Below are 16406 nucleotides of genomic sequence, written 5' to 3'. Positions count from 1 at the left end.
GACATCAAGAACCAAACCAGTTCTTGATTAACTGACTTGCCAGGCAGATGTGAGCCTGCTCAGCCCTGTGCAAACCAGAAGTGGTGAGCGGACTCCACCAGGACCCGTGGTTGACTGTGGAGGGGTCTGCAGGAGTGATACCACTGGGAGGGGCTGGTCTCACTGCTTTTGCCTAAGGCAGTTGCCGTGATGAAGCTTCAGCTGCTGGGGGAACCCCCTCCATTCCCCGACAGCTGAGAGGCAGGTGGCTTCATGGAGCAGGTGTGCAGCTGGGCCTGAGAAGCTACCAAGCTGCCTCTCTCTCTCTACCCCTGATAGACAAGGAGCTACCAGCAGCCACCCTGATCCTCTTGTTAGAAGCAACTTGCTGGGGCCGGCCTGGTGGCGCACTGTAACGCTTGAGAGCGCGGTGGCGCTCCCGCTGAGGGTTCGGATCCCACATACAGACTGGTTCCCGCTCACTGGCTGAGCGAGGTGTGGGAGCAACACCGAGGGTTGCGATCCTGTTGCCGGTCCCGGTCCGGTACAGGCGCAACACTGAGGGTTGCGATCCGTTGCCGGACACGAAAAAAGACAAAAAGGAAAAAAAAAAAAAAAGCAACTTGCTGCTTGGATGACCTCAGTTTCTGGGTCTCTGCCTGGGAGGTGCCTGGCTGGTGCAGGAGCAGGGCAGGACAAGAGTGGGAGACAGGCAGGAAACAGCAGGGGGACAGCTTGCTTGCTCTGACCACCATCCCATCCCTTTGAGCTCACATCTTCTGGAAAGAGGGGCTTGCAAGGAGCGAAGCTGCATGTGTGTGAGACGCATTCTCTGGGTGCAGGATGGGGCCAGCGCCATCTAGTTGGTCAAGAGGTCCTTAACCCACACTGGCCCCAGCAGCACTCGCACCTGCTCATCCTCACAGCCCCTGTCCACAGCTACAACCAGGCTTCACGCACAGGGCCAGAGTCACAGTTCCCCAGGAGCACTGACCAAAGGGAGGGACCTGATCAGCTTACGGAGGAGCAGTAACCCAGGCGCAGGGAAAGGGCAGAGGTGCGAGGGCGAGACTGGTGTGGATCTGGGGCTTGTCCTGTAGATGCCACCCAATAGCACAGACTCTTCCTTGGTAGCCTTCTGGAACCACGACCACCTGTCCTCTGCGAGGGGATGTGGCTGCAGTGGGAACTGGTCCTGCTGCTGTTAGAGCCACCTGACCCTCTGGGAAAACCACATCTTCACCCAGGTAACTTCCACCTCCCACAATAGCACCCCTCAGTCAAACCAAGAGCCTGCTGCGATGAATCACTAATAAATTACCACTTGGGTGGCTTTGGGCCCTGGTTTGGGACTCCCTAGGGGTTGGGACAGGTGTCACACTCTTTTACATTTGAGGTGGGAACTAACATTAGTTGGGGGGACCCATCTTATCCTGAGGTGGCTGATGCCAGAATTGGGGGACCAGAATCTGGAGCCCCTGGCTCCCCATACTGCCCTCTGAGGTGCCACCATCCCATTTTCTATGTCTCAGCCACGGAATGGACTTTGCCAGCTCCATGTGGCAGGCAGTGCATATGCGATGGGGCTGCACAGGGAGCTGGTCTGATGGCAGGGACTCCCCCCTGCTGCCCCAGATGTGGGCGTTTTCCTCCACCTTCAGGTCAGGGGTCTGGGTGCTGGCAGGGAGAGCGAAGACAGCTAGTCTCCTGGGCCTACGGAGGCCCCTGCTGACTTCACCTGATAACAAGGATGGAGGCGGGGCCCAGCTCACTCCAAGGTGCCAAGCCTGGTCAGCCCCTCTCTGCTCAGTTCCCTGCTCCCCCTTTATAATTCCTAATTCGTGGGGAAAGATTGAAGCTGTAAGCTCCTGGGCCGGGGCCCCAGGCCACGCCCTGCTGTCCACCCCAGCTCAGATGCACCTCCTCCCTGTCCACTCCAGCCCACCCCTAATACCTCCCCTGCTCCTCTGTGCTGACTATGCCATTCTGAGAAGTCGGTTCAGCTCTTTCCCCAGATGGGGAGACAGACACAAAGGCAGGATGGGAGCAGGCTGGGACAGCCCACCCAGCACTGCCCACTGCATGGCGCCGCACCCTGCAGACAGTTACCACACCTGGGGCTTGAGAAGGCCGTCTGGCTTCCCCACTAGACCATACACTCCTTGAGCCTGTTTTACATTTATGCTCAAAGAAGGGAGAATGGGCTGGGCCCACACCAGGCACTCCCCAAAGCTCTACTGGTGATGCCTGCCATTTCTTGCCTGAGGCTCAGTACCAAGCTGGCTCCCTGGGGAAGCGTGGGGTGAAGAGGGAGCGAGAGGCAGGAGGGAGAGGCCGGCTGGGAGGTGGGCCGGGAGCAGCCGGGCTGCTGGGGAATGCCTGCCATTCTTCAATCTGTGCCCACGCAGCCGGGATCTTCCACCCACCAGGAAAGGGAAATTGAAAGCATCCCCATCCGACATGTGAACAGGCCCAGGGACTGGGGATTAGAGGCCGAGCCCCCTGGGGGGAGGCTCGGGGGCGGTGGGGTAGCCATGATGTTCATCAGAGACAGGAAAGCTGCAGCTTCCCGTTTCCGGTGCTGGGGTCCCTGGGAGCTTCTCTCCTGGCAGGAGGAAGCAAATGGGGAGGTGGCCATGGCCGCAGGGGTTTGATGTGGTCGGAGGAGATAGCATGTCAGCTGTGGGGACGCAGGGAGAAGCCAGCCTGGGCAGCCAGGCAGGCCCAGGGGCTCATGCCGAGGTCAGCGGATGGATCTGCTGCGGACACGGTGCCCGCCCCCTCTGCCACGCCCCCACCTTCCTGGCAGGTGGTGAGCGGCTAGGCTAGTGGGAAGCAGCCAGAGTTCTTTCCATGTGGCTCCAGAAGCCAGGGATCAGATTTCAAGACCGCCTCGTTGGTTGTGAAATCAAGCCTGGAGTCAGGCCCCCACTTCTCTGCCTTGCTCTGGTGCTGTGGGTGCCTGTGGCAGCCTCTGTGGCTGTCTCTGGGACCCCTGTGGCCCTGGCACAGAGTTCTCTGCAGACAGTCTGCTCTGCCTGGGTCCTTCTCACCCAGCTCTGGAGACTGGGACAGAAAGCCATGAGCTCACTTGGCACCCAGCTCCCCACGTGACCTGAGATATGGAGCTGAGCTGGGACTGGGAGGCAGGGGTGGTGGACGTCCACTCTGGGGAGGCTGGGGGACCCAGGGCAGGAGGGGGAGGAGAAATCCCTTCCTTTGCCAGGCTTGGCCTCCATCATCCCAGCTTAGAAAGAAGAGCTCACGGAGGTTAGGACGGCTCTTTCCTAACCCACCAGAGAATGAATAGCTCCCACCCCAAAGGCTGGAGGATCAAAAACTGCTCTTCATCTCTGAGAAATCCCTTCCTTTGCCAGGCTTGGCCTCCATCATCCCAGCTTAGAAAGAAGAGCTCACCGAGGTTAGGACGGCTCTTTCCTAACCCACCAGAGAATGAATAGCTCCCACCCCAAAGGCTGGAGGATCAAAAACTGCTCTTCATCTCCCTCTGGGCCCTGATCCAGGCCTAATGATAATTAAGCAGAGCCTCATTACCCAGGCCCTGGCGAGGCCACTGCCAGGGACCACCGCAGAAGAGGTAATAAAGTGCAGCTGCTGGGCTGGAGCAAAGCCTTTCTAGGTCACAGCCTGCTTGGGAGAGGCCAGGGAGGAAGATGAAGCAATTTGGGAGCTTCAAGGCTTCATCCTGTTCCCCCTTCTCCCCCCCCCCCCCCGGGGACCCAGGGAATAGGCCTGTCTGATCACTGACCAGGGCCTGCCTGACAGAAGATGAGCCTCACAGAAGGATTCCTGACCCCAACGGGTCATGAGTTAGGGGACCTTCCCCATGTGCGGCCACCCCCACACTTCCAAAGCTAAGTGCTGCAGGCAGCTGCTCTCTCAATCCGGCCGAGAGAGATGAAAGGCCTTGCTCATGTCCGCTAAGGGCGGGCCAAGATCTCTGCTAGCTTAGCTCAGCAAGCCCTGGCACCACCCTTTCTTGACAGGGAGCATGGGGAAGATGGCACTGGAGCAGCGTCGCCTGTCATGGGAGGATCAGAAGTCCCCTCTGCCATGGAGCATATTGGGACTATTGTAGGTGCTCCAGAGCCACGAGGAGTACCAACCCTTAGGCCACAGATTGCATGGCTGGCATCCTGACTTCACATTTGTCCCATGGGGATCTGGTGACAGGCTGCCAGAAATGCTATTCGGTCCCCGAGTGGCAGCTGATCTGCCTTTTCTGTAAGTGCTCTGAGGCCGTGGTTCCTGCATGACTTTTACTCACTTTTTTAAGGGTTCAATCACAGTCTTCTGGATCTGGTTCACCTGTCAAAAGAAAAATCTGATGACGTCTAAACTAGAGAGAAGTCAGACTCTTCCTAAAAGGGGAGGCCCTGAGTTCCTCGGAGGAGACCCCCAAGAGCCGCAGGCAGGGAGGGGCTGGAAGCATGGCAGGCGACCCTAACTCTGTAGCTGGAGTGAGGCAGACACAACAACCAGGAAGCCTGAAGGGCAACACGGAGCACCGTCCCTGTCCCAGGTTAGGCCTTGGCCTGCGAGCCACTGTCTGCTGAGGCCTGTGATGGCCTTGCTCAGCATGGGGGGGCTGGCTGGATGGTCACAAGAAGCTTGAGGGGTTCTGGGTGGGTAGAGCTGCCGTGAGTATCCCTCATGGCCTCTCAGTGAGTGACACACAGGCCTCAGAGCGCTGGGGAAGCCCAGAGAGCAGACTGTGCCCCACTAAGGACTCCACCCAGATAGAGGCCAAGATTTAGTCACCTTTTCCTGGTTGAAGGCATCCATCCGCTTCATGGCTGTGTCCAGGGCTGTCACCATGTTCAAAAAATCCTGGTCTTGCTCACAAAGGGGATTGGAGAGTAAGTCCAAGGAGATCTTCACGGCAGATTTCGACATGGCTGTTAAGAAGTCAGAGCTTGGTGAGCCCACAAAGGGACAGCTTCAAGGTCTTCCCTGCAGGCTCCCTGTCCTCCCGAGACACTGGCCCTTACTGTTTAATGCTCACTCCTGACCACCTACCACCACTCTGGGGAATTCTTTTGAGCAGTTTTACCTGCTGCAATGACTTAATTTTTCTTTTCGTTTCTTTTTTTTTCCTTTTTGACTTTTTTCGTGTCCGTCGTATAACTTCGTATAATGTATGCTATACGAAGTTATTACGGAACTGACCCTTGGCTTTGATGTTAGAGGGCTGTACTCTAATCTACAGAGCTAACTGGTCAGCCATTAATATGAATCTTTCCATGAACTTTTTGAAGTACTCTTCTATAAGTGTGGAGGAAAACACTGAAGAATAATGATAGGTCACTTGGAGGGAGGAAAAGCAGGGGTTAGGAGCGCCACCGCGCTCCCAAGCGGCGCACTGTAGCAGTGCGCCACCGGGCCAGCCCCAATGACTTAATTTTTCAAAGTCTGGGTTATACTAGGATCAGCTGGGTAGGAAGCTGTAAAATACATATTTCTGGGGCCGGCCCGTGCGGCAACGGGATGGCAACCCTCGGTGTTGCGCCTGCACCTCGCTCAGCCAGTGAGCGGGAACTGGTCTGTATGTGGGATCCGAACCCTCGGTGGGAGCGCCACCGCGCTCCCAAGCGGCACACTGTAGCAGTGCGCCACTGGGCCAGCCCCAATGACTTAATTTTTCAAAGTCTGGGTTATACTAGGATCAGCTGGGTGGGAAGCTGTAAAACAGCTGACAACACCAAGTTAAGGGTTAAGATCCCCTTACCGGTCATCTTTAAAAAAAAAAAAACAAAAAAAAATATACTAGGATCAGCTGGGTGGGAAGCTGTAAAACACATATTTCTGGCTCCAAAGATTCTAATTCAATTAATATGAAACCCAAGAGTATGTACTTAAAAAAACCTCTCCAGGTGGTTTGGATGTGAAGCCTGGTTTGGACCTCCGTATGGGTAAGAGTAACAGTACTCCAGTTTACACAGGGGCTGGCACACTTTTACTGTAAAGGGCCAGAGAGTAAATATTTCAGGCTTGGTGGGCTTTATGGGTTCTATTACAACTGCTCAACTCTGCCTTGTTCTGTGAAAACAGCCACAGACAACACATATAGCATGGGTGTGTCTGTTTCAGTAAAACTTTATCGACAAAACTGCATCAGCTTTGGCCTGCAGCATAGTTTGCCAACCCGTTTCAATGACGTCTAGTAGTAAAAAATACACTGGAAAATGTCTTTTCCCGAGATGTACCCGCATACATCCTGAAACTGATTCGGACAGCACAGAGCTAGCTAGCATCGCCCCTTCTCCAGGCTCTCTTCCTGCCCCTCTAAAACTTTGTTTCCAAATAATGGAGACATAAAAACTTGCTTCCATCTACGAACTCCAAAGCTGCTGACAGGTCTCCATCCTGCCTCTGCTGGGATTCACATGCACCCACCAGCTTATTTAAGGCTCAAACAACCCAGGAGATGTCTGAGAGATGCGTTTTGGTTCCACTTTATAGACTGGCAAGGGAGGCTCAGGAGGATTCGTAGTGCCTTCAAGGTCACATGGCTGTGATTGCTGAGCAGGACTTGGCTAGGGCCCTGCATCCCTGTTCCCTGCTCTCCTTGTGATCTGGCCTGTAGGCGGCGAGTAGACAGGTCCCATGAGGCTCTGATGGGTGTCCGCTCACATTTTTACCAGCTTCCCCACTGCCCCCTGCATTCCTTGTTTGTGGCTTTATAGTCTCAGTTGGACAGATGGGAGCCAGGTTCCATGGGGAAGCTCAGAGGCAGCACAGAGGCCTGGCGGCAGCTTTGGGCAATAAGAGAGACTGGAGAAGGGCCATGCTTGCTTGATTTGTTTCCGAGTGTGTCTATGCGAGTCTCTGGGGAAAAGACAAGTTTTTGAACGAATTTCTTACTATTCACATGTCATGGAATTTAAGACGCTGTGAGACACACTGTCATTGCATAAACCGGTAAGAAAGAAAAAAAAAAATGCTGCCAATTGAACCAGGACACACTACCAAGTGTTAGGATACTTTGACTTCAGAGATGGTAAATGTGAAAAAGTGACTTCAAATCAATGAACTAAGGCCCACCTCTCAGTTAATCCCAGACCTGCCCCTGCTTTGCCACTCATAGACCTACCCCTGCTGCGCTCCCTGGGAAAGGGCCCGCTCTCCATTCTGAGCCAGGAGACTAGAAGCCCAGAGGGGCTCACAGCCCTCATGCTGCCTCGGCAGGGGCTGGGGAAGTGAGACTCTTGGGCCCCACTTGGGAGTCCTGCTGCATGCAGCCTCTGAATGTAAAATTTTCAAAGATCCAACAGAGACTGAGCACTCTGAAAGTAAAAGAATTCTCTGAAAGAAAGATCATCTTTAGAACAGCAGCTAGGGATTTTAGATCTGTCCAGGGAGCTCTGGAGACTGCAAGACCAGGAAAGGTATAATTCAATCCCCTCGACTGTCTGGGCCAGTGGTTCTCACAGTGTGGTCTCCAGCTCTGCTGTGCCTGCATCATCTGGGAACTGCTAGAAACACCTTTTCAGGACTCGCCCCAGACCTGATGAATCAGAGAGTTTGGAGGTGGACCCAGCGTTCTGTGTGTAGCAAGCCTGCCAGTGATTCTGATGCCACCAACCTGTGAGACTCTGGTACAGCTGTCAGGCTCCAGCTCTGGGATCAGCCAGGAAGGCACACTTTCAGAAGCACTTTCTCTGCCCACACCCACTTCAGACTCTGGGGCCAGTAATGCTAGCAGTCACCCATTTAATACTGATTTCTTTGGTGGGTAACTAAGCTTTTCACAGCCACAGGCTCCTCTTCACAATCCCTGACATTCTATTTGGTCCCAAAGCAACTCACCATGAAAATAGCAAACCTTCACTTCATCTACACTCTGACAATGCAATGTTCAGAGAAGCAGGAAGAAGAGGAAGCAACAGGTCACTGTAAACCTCTTACTGGAAGGGCAAAGGGCAGCAGTAAAGAAAAATACAACCCAAGCAACTCAGGCCTGACAATACAAGATGGACACTACAGGCGAGCTCTGAAACCCAACCCTTGACTTGTGACCCGCATAGTTTGGAGACACTAGGGGCCAGGAGTGTGGTGCGGGTCATGTTCAGACCAGCTCACGTCCTGGGGATTAGCACTGTCATAAAGATCTGTGGCACAGAGCACAAGGAGCCAGGACTCTGCACACAGGGAGGCAGCTCTCACCTGGGCTGTGGTGGCTGCTGGACTCCTGGGGAGGAATATTTCCTTCATTATCAGCTTCTCAAAGTGCCCTTTGCAGGAAAGATGCCTGTTTATACCTAAGTAACTGGCTGAGTCTTAACATCTGGGCTACAATGGGGAAAATCCAAACCACTGCCTCTGTTGAGACATATCAAGGGTTTTCTTTTTAACTGCAGTACCAAGTAGGCCCAGGGTAGTCCTCAAATCACCCCTTAGGTGCCGGCTGCCCTATGACCTTCTAGATGGTGTCTGGAGACAGTGACACTGCCCCCATTTGGACTTGGCTTATGAGGCAGCCAGGCTAATACTGAGCTGGGTGAGCTCTGCACTGAGGACTATTTCCACTGGTGGGGGCAAAGGAATGAGCGAGCAGCAATGGGCAGGCTTTTCTGCTCTGAGGCAAGGGACTGAACTTGGGCAAGAGGCGCTAAACTAAACTCAGTTTCCTCCTTTATAAAATGGACATCTCACATGTCCTGCCCATGTTAAGTTTAGAAGAGACAGTGTGGCTGGAATTGCTTTAAAAACGGCTCAAGTGCTTCCCAACCAGAAAACAGCACACGGTCATGGGGGCTATGGCCTCCAGAACCAGGGACGCCTTCCCAGTTCTACCACGGCTGCCTCTCCTGATGCTTCGGGCCAGTGTGCATGGCCTCGGGACGGAGCTGCCCCACCCCAGGGCCTTTGCACTTGCTGCCCTTGTGTTTGAGGCACTCCTCCCTCAGGCCCTCATTCCTTCAGGACTCTGTGCAAGGACACCTCCTCGGGAGGTCTCCCCTGATCAGCCTATGTGATGTTGTAATAGATCCTCATTGACTGGTTTCTTGCACGTCTATAGTATATACTTACTGATTGGTTTCTTGTACATCTTCTCTCCTAGAATGTAGGCTCCTGTCTTGTTTTACCAGTGAATCCCTAGCATTGAGGTGAGTGCCTGGCAGTCAGTTCTCAATCAGTATTAGTTGAATGAGAGAAAGCAGGCAACCCTGGCCAAACACAAGCCTCTTTCAGGTCCTCCTTCTAAAGCAACAGGAGGACCTATCCCTGCCTCTGGAACCCAAGGAAGGAGCCACTGAGGCCCATGCAGTCAAGGAGCTTTGTTGCTGCTGCTGCTGCTGCTAAGAGGACCTGACACTCAGGGAGCTGACCACGTGTGAGGAACTGTTCTCTGTGCTTTGCATGAATCAACTGATTTCATCTTGACATGCAGCCAGTGGGCTGGGGATGGAGGCAGGAACTCAGGCACAGAGAGTTTAGTGAGCTGTCCAAGGCTACACAGGCAGTGTTGGAGTTGTTGGTTAGCTTTTGGCCAAGTGCGTGGTGTTCTGGGGTGAGGAAAGGAAAGGCCTTGAAGGAACCCCAGGAGCTGTTCTCCACTACTCCCAGCTGCTCACCACCCATTCCCTGGGACAGCTTGTGGACAAGGCCCCTTGATGCTCTCTTAGTTCAGAGCTTCCTGGGTCCAGTTCTTCCTTACTTCAAACAAGAACTCTTCAGCCAAGAAACCTCCCCAAGGTGACTGGCTATTTCCTGGCACCTGCTAGCCTCCACTTAGCACAGAGCTTTCAGTGCTCTTCGTGATGACAGAATTACCCTGAGGTACCTCTGACCCTATGCTTTAACCCAACCTCTTGCTCAAACATACGACAGCCTCAGTTCCTGTGGCCCTGGAAAGCCAGTCCCGCCAGGCCAGGGACTCTCATTTACACAAGGAGGGAATGTGCTACCTGTTCTCTCTGGATGGCCTTAGCCAGTGGCCCAGCTTCTGAGGTGGTGGAGGCACCTGCAAATAGAAGCTTCTACTGGCTGTGGTACGATGTTGACTGGCATCCCAGGAGGGCCTCACACCCAGCACCCATGTCCAGAGCAGGGCAGCAGGGGCTCAGTGGGAAGGGCTGATCTGATCAGTGAGGAGCGACCTCAGGCCACTTCTCAGGAACACGTGTTGGGTGTCTGCTAAGGGCAGTGACTTCAGAGGCAGCCCTTTGCGGGGCTCAGGGAGGAGGGGATCACCTTGGCCCTGCCCACCCATGCCAGTTTCAAGCAAGTGCTACCTACCTAGGTCAGCATCCGCACTCTTCTTCATGTCCTTCTGCAGCCGCCTGGTCTGCTCCTCCAGCCTGCAAGGAAGGGACAGGCCTGGGTCCCTGGCCTTGCCCACTGGGTTACCTTGGGCTCCCTTTCTTCCCCTCTCCCTGAGCAAGCCCAGGCCGATACTCTGAATGCCTGCCAGGGAGGAGAAGGGGCTCTCTCTCTGGGGACCTTTCCCACTGCCTGAAGTGCCACTACAAACTCTGCATGAGGCTGAGCACTCAGCAGGTAGGAGTTAATGACTCTCATACGGCCATCTGCTGGGGGGAGCTGTGGGTGGGCAGCATGGTAGACTGGGCTGCCCTCAGCTCCTAGGGAGCCACCAGGGCAGAGGAGGCTCTGGCCCTTCCCCACCTTGTCCTTCTGGGGTTTGACACTCACTGCTGGAGTTTTCCATACTCCCTTTCAAAGTCTCTCTCCACCTGTAACAAAAGAGATAACTCAATCATCGCAGAAATGACAACAGGTTGGAAAAACTCTCCCAGCCTACTGAAACTCTCTCCACGCCCTCTCTCCTGTCTGCAGAAACCAACCCCATCCAGGGCATACAAGCACCAACAGATCGTTAATGACACAGTATCCCTGTGTTCCCAAATTAATTATGTGTTTGATTTAGGGAGAAGGACTCCCCTCTGGCTGGCCCAGCCAGGCAAGTCACAGCGGATTGCGGCGCTGCTCCTGCACCTTCACTCTGGTGGCTGTCAGGTGCTCAGAATGGGACTGGATCCCAACCAGGGAGGCAGCAGGACACAGAGGAAGAGGGCAGCTCTGAAGTTTAGGGGTGTCTCTGCCACCTACTAGCTGGGAGAGAGGAGCAGGTAGCCTCCTTTCTTGGCCTTGGTTTCCTCACAAGCCCTACCTGCCTGCTGCTGGGTTAAGTGGGACCCAGAACGTGTGCTCTGTGAGCTGGGGCATACCAAACACAACATCAGTACTACTCCCTCAGGCAAGGCTCTCTAATGTCCTGATTAGTTAGCCCATTTCCCAGTGCCAACAATATGAAACCAAATGGGGGTGAGTCCAGAACCCAATGCTGCCACTTGTAGTGGAGATGAAGTTACAAAAGTCTAGTGCTTTCCTCTAGTGCCTCAACTTCCCTATCTGTACAATGGGTCCTCAACAGGGTCTCTCAGGGCAGTGGGGTGTGAGGTAAGCGATGTCTAAGAGGCTACTGACAGGGACTGAGCCAGAGGCCTGCCCGCCTTCTCTTCCATGTGGGCAGCTCTGTGCCCTGGCTAGAGTGGCAGGTGTCAGGGGCAGTGTGCTGAGCCTCTGAGTGGAGGCACTCTGAGAAGCAGAAGCCACTAAGTCACGTTCACGGGTGCCCTCACTTGCCTTACAGGGACAGCGTCCTCTGCACCTTGCCTACGAGGCAGGCAGGTGTAACTACCACGCGCATTGTCCTGCAGAGCCACTGAGACAGAGGGTATGTGCCTTGCCCAAGGCCACTAATGGACAGTGGTAGTTTGAACACAGTGGGATTTGATCCCAGGGGTCCCAGCCCCAGAGCCGGTGCACATAACTGTCATTCTACTCAAAGGAACAAGAGTTTGCTGATGAAGTAAAGCCACCATCTAGGAAGGACACCCTCCTAGCTGCCAGCCGAGGATTCTGCTGTGGATAGCCCTACATCCTGACTCTCACTTGCTGTGGGTCATGGGTCAGGGAGTGCATATTTGCAGAACTGTCAAAGCCACCTGCCAGCCGAGGATTCTGCTGTGGATAGCCCTACATCCTGACTCTCACTTGCTGTGGGTCAAGGGTCAGGGAGTGCATATTTGCAGAACTGTCAAAGCCACTCTGTTATCCGTCTCCACTGCCTTCCAAGCAAGACCCAAGCTGATGGAGGAGTAGTCTAAACCCACCAACCTCAGTGCGCCACCTTTGGGTTTATACTAGTCCTAGAATGACTGAACAGTATGCAAGTTATACACGAGGAGACCAAAGCCCAGACAGCAGAGTGGTTTACGCAGAGACATGGTGGTAAAGCAAGGCGGGAATCCAGACTCCTAGGTCAGCCCTTTTTTTTTTTTTTCTTTCCCTTTTTATCTTTTTTCGTGACCGGCAACGGATCGCAACCCTCAGTGTCGCGCCCGTACCGGACCGGGACCGGCTACGGGATCGCAACCCTCGGTGTTGCTCCCGCACAGTGAGCGGCCGGTCTGTATGTGGGATCCGAACCCTCGGCGGGAGCGCCTCCGCACTTCCCAAGCGGCGCACTATAGCAGTGCGCCACCGGGCCGGCCCGGTCAGCCCTTTTTTTAAAAGACAACATTCACTCGTCTCTCAACATTTACTGAGCACCTATTAAGAGCAGCATGTTCTGCCAGGCACTGGGGTTTTGGTGGTGAATGAAACAGGCACAGGCCCTGGTTGGAGAGATACACAACACACACATAACACACATATAGTTGCCAATTGTGACAAGCCCTCTGCAGGGCACAGACAGGGCAGAGAGGGGACTACATGAGAGCCTACTGAGCCACGGTCCTCAGGGCATGATAGCCATCTCCCTGGTGTGCAGATAGTACCACGCCTTCCTCCTTGGAACTGCAAGATTTAGAAGCAGGGAAACATGGTCTTTTCTTCACTTTATGATCCGAACATCTAGAACCTTACACAAAATTGTGAAGTAAAATTCACCACTGGGGTCCCAGACTACTATCCTACAATCTTTTTCCTCTTTTCAACAGACCTACTCTTTCTGCATCCAGGAACCCAGTGTTTCCATCATCATCTTCCTTATGATCCACCAAAAGCTACTCTTAAGAAAAAATTCAAAAGTCACTCCCACTAAAGCACATATGCTTGATAAAAGTTTAAAGTGTTACCTATCCCAGGGGGTTTAAAGTTCAGCAACAATCATAACTTGGCTAAAGGACCAAAAAGGGTCTAGTGCGACTGCACGTGGGAGATATGTTTTGGAGTAAAGGGGCCTTGCCTGGGCCCTTCAGAGTCTGCCCTTTGGTGTTAGTCTCGTCCCTTCTCCCACAGGGCCTGGAGGAATGTGGTTTATGGGAATGAGCAGAGACAGATAGATATGGACTCTAGTACTAACTGTGGAGCCTGAAAAATATGACCTAATATTTTTGAGCTTCATTTTCTTTTCCAGTGAAATGGGATACTTCCGCGTAAACTTTAGGTGGCTTACAAGGAAATGGGGATCCCAAAGTTAGGCTCAGTGGCTTGTTTGGGGGATTAAAGAAGCAGTCCGTGTAGAGCACTTAGCCAGGTGCCTGGCCCATGACGGTGCTTACATGTCAGTGTCCTCGTTCCTCTCCTGCACACTGGGGTGAGGGAGGACCAGAGAGATCTGGGGCTGCAAGCTGGGCTGTAAATCCACTAGCAGAGAGGAAGCCAGCAGCTGGGGCAACCTGGCCTGGCCAAGCCTGGAGTCCAATGCCTGGGTGTTATTCCAGTGCTCCAAGTCCCTTCACTGGACGCGTCTCCTTTCTCACCTCACAGGATGGGACAGCTGAGCAGAGTCTTTAGAACACAGTACAAGTATCTCTTTCTGACAGGATAAAATGAAAGCTAAGCATTTCTTGTCCAGAATCAAGCTCTCCTAGCGATCCAGAACACAGCGTAGGTGCTCTCTGGGAGGGAGTGAGAGCACCACTGAGCCTGGCGTGGCGACCTTCGGCTTGAGTCCTCTTTTGCAATCCCCCGAGTGTGCTGATGTGTGTGTGGGATGTCAGAGAACACCTGGTCTCCCTGGCTGTGGACTGCTTGGGCTTGCACAAAGAGGGACTTCATGTTTCCAATTAGGCTGGATCATTCTGGTTGACAAGGCCTCACACTGAAGCTGAGAAGGGGGAGCGCATCCTTCTACATGATGCCGCTCAATTCCATTTGACAGCCTGGGGGGAGTTCACGAACATCTCTCTTCCCCTACTTCCAGCAGCCAGGTGTGGGTTGCTTCCATGGCTCACTGGTCCCGAGATCTCTCTCTTCCACTGGGGAAAGACCCCAGAATCCACTGGGGGACACCACCAGAATCCTAGCCCCTCAGACAGAGGTTATAGGAATGAAGGGACACACTGAACTCTCATTCCAAGGTACATACATTCCGAGGGAAAGAGCCAAATAGAAAAGATCTGAACGTCTCTGAATGCTTGATGACACTGCCAAAAGGGCAACTGGACCGCAGTCAACAATGCAAGTGTAAACACATGTGCAGGGCCGTCAGGGGGTGGGGCTGGGCTGGTGAGGTTAGTGCAGGGAGAACCAAGCAGCAGGCAACTGCCCTCGGCTGCTCCCAGCATTCTCTGAGGCTGGGGGGGAGGCTGTGCCACACACTGTTCCATCCACGGGGCATGGGTCAGGACCTGGCACATAGCAGGGACTTGGTATTTGTTAAATGGTTGAGTTACCACCCAAATGGACACCCATGGTGAACTGAAAAAGGAGACTAGGGCTCTAATCCCAGGGCTAGGGTGCACTGGGTCAGAGTCTGAGAAGTCCCTCTTCAAGAGATGCTCCGGGTGGAAAGTGGGCTTCCCTTCAGTATGTACCGACAGGATTAATAAGGAGGATTAATGAAGCTGAGGGTTCCTTCACTTGGCATGTGAACATCTTCAGTGGAGAGAGTCAACGTGGCTGGACTCTTTTTTGCCCTGACTTCACAGAGCACCTACTTAGCCATGTGTCTCAGTATGTGCTTTCCTTTGTGCACAAGACCCAGGGTAACCCTTGCTTCAGAGGGACACAGACAGCAGAACTTCGAAGAGCTCTCTCATTCACCCAGGTCACAGAGGGAGGTGTGGCTGCTTTTCTCCACACTAAGATATTCCAGCCACTTTACGGGACCTGGGGGAGTGGGAGGGGACTAAGCAGAAGGTAGGATCAGGAGGTGGGGGAGCTTTTGTTCTTCTGTCTCAGTTCCAATGGTCAGCCCTTGCAGAGAACATGCCCTTCCAGCCAAAGCCTTGGCAATAATGGAATTTGCGTTAATAACCTGGGCACAGGACAACAGCAAGGGCAAAAGCACAATGCTTTCTTTGTGTCTGACAGTTGGCGCGTTGAGCCAAAAACCTCCTGAAACTCCCTGAAGATAACATGAGCATTTCTTCCCATGACAGGGCATCATGACTTTCAGTAACCCAGCAGCCACATCTGCTCCGCTCCTGCAAGTGCCTGGGCAAGAACAGTGGAGTGCGTCATCGCTGTTTAGGGGCAGCTGCCAGAGATGCTGAGACAAAAGCGAAGCCCAGGCCTGTTTTGGGGAACAGGAGGGGATTGTGGGGTGGGGCATGAGACTTTGAAGAGGCAGGGTCTTGCAGCATCGACTCCAGTTCCTGTGGGGAGGTGAGGGGTATCAAGCCAAGGAAGAAAATCACTCTATTCCAAGCTGGAACTCAGCTTTGATACCTGTGACAGATCAAAGGCCCAGCCTAGAACTTCATTGCAATGGGGAATCTAGCTGCTTGGGATAGGTTGAGTCCCTGATGGTTTATAGAGTCAAATCGACTAGCTTCCTTTGAAGTAGTTAATATTTATTGAGGGCTTATTATGTGCCAGACACTGTGTTAAGTGCCTTGTGTGCATTACCTTGTGTGAAACTTAATACTTCTGCTACCTAGGTACTGCTGTTGTCTACATTTTACAAATGAGGAAACCAAGGCTCGCAGAGGTTAAGGAACTTGGCCAAGGTCACAGACAGCATGTGGCAGAACCAGGATGCGAATCCAGGCTGTTAGCCTCCCCAATTTGGCTTTGTAATCACTACCCAATAGCCAGTCTACCTGGGGAGTGGACACTGGGAATCAGAGGATTGCAATTCCACCTCGCATGACACAGATGTGAGGAAGGGCAGAGGGAGGCCAGGTGCACGTGTGCCTGCTTCTGGAGGGCCGTGCCACTCCTCAGACTAAAGGACCCCAACACCTTTCCGTCAACAAACTCTGGCAGAAGAGCTGGAGACTGCACTCTAGCCCATACTTTTCAGTGCAGAACAAAGGCCGTTTTGATAAAGGTTGGGGTGTTGGGAGGGTTTTTTGTTTGTTTGTTTGTTTGTAGTGAGCACTGGGAATAAAAGAGCCTTCTCAAAACTACTTCCCTTTCAGATCTGCTGTGGATTAAACTCTGGAGACTCAACGCTGCACCTTCCCACTTCCTGCAGCCGGCTGCAG

At 53.4% G+C, this 16406-nt stretch overlaps 1 protein-coding gene across 2 annotated transcripts in view; it reads right to left on the bottom strand.

The window, feature by feature from the left end:
* Positions 1–16406, bottom strand: part of BIN3 (bridging integrator 3) — a 48186-nt gene that overhangs the window by 5369 nt on the left and 26411 nt on the right. The window contains exons 3-6 of one of the 2 annotated variants that reach the window (XM_008587597.1): positions 10657–10697; positions 10243–10304; positions 4762–4898; positions 4268–4308 (exon numbers count right to left, since the gene is read on the bottom strand). In XM_008587597.1, the coding sequence (XP_008585819.1) occupies positions 4268–4308; positions 4762–4898; positions 10243–10304; positions 10657–10697 (281 nt within the window). Of the gene's footprint in view, positions 1–4267; positions 4309–4761; positions 4899–10242; positions 10305–10629; positions 10698–16406 lie in introns of those variants that run through there. The other variant, XM_008587598.1, reaches the window with a different exon arrangement.

The sequence above is a fragment of the Galeopterus variegatus genome, unplaced genomic scaffold, assembly GCF_000696425.1.
Source record: "Galeopterus variegatus unplaced genomic scaffold, G_variegatus-3.0.2 Scaffold4463, whole genome shotgun sequence".
NCBI classification, from domain to species: Eukaryota; Metazoa; Chordata; class Mammalia; order Dermoptera; family Cynocephalidae; genus Galeopterus; species Galeopterus variegatus.
This window is presented reverse-complemented; position numbering and strand designations above follow the sequence as displayed.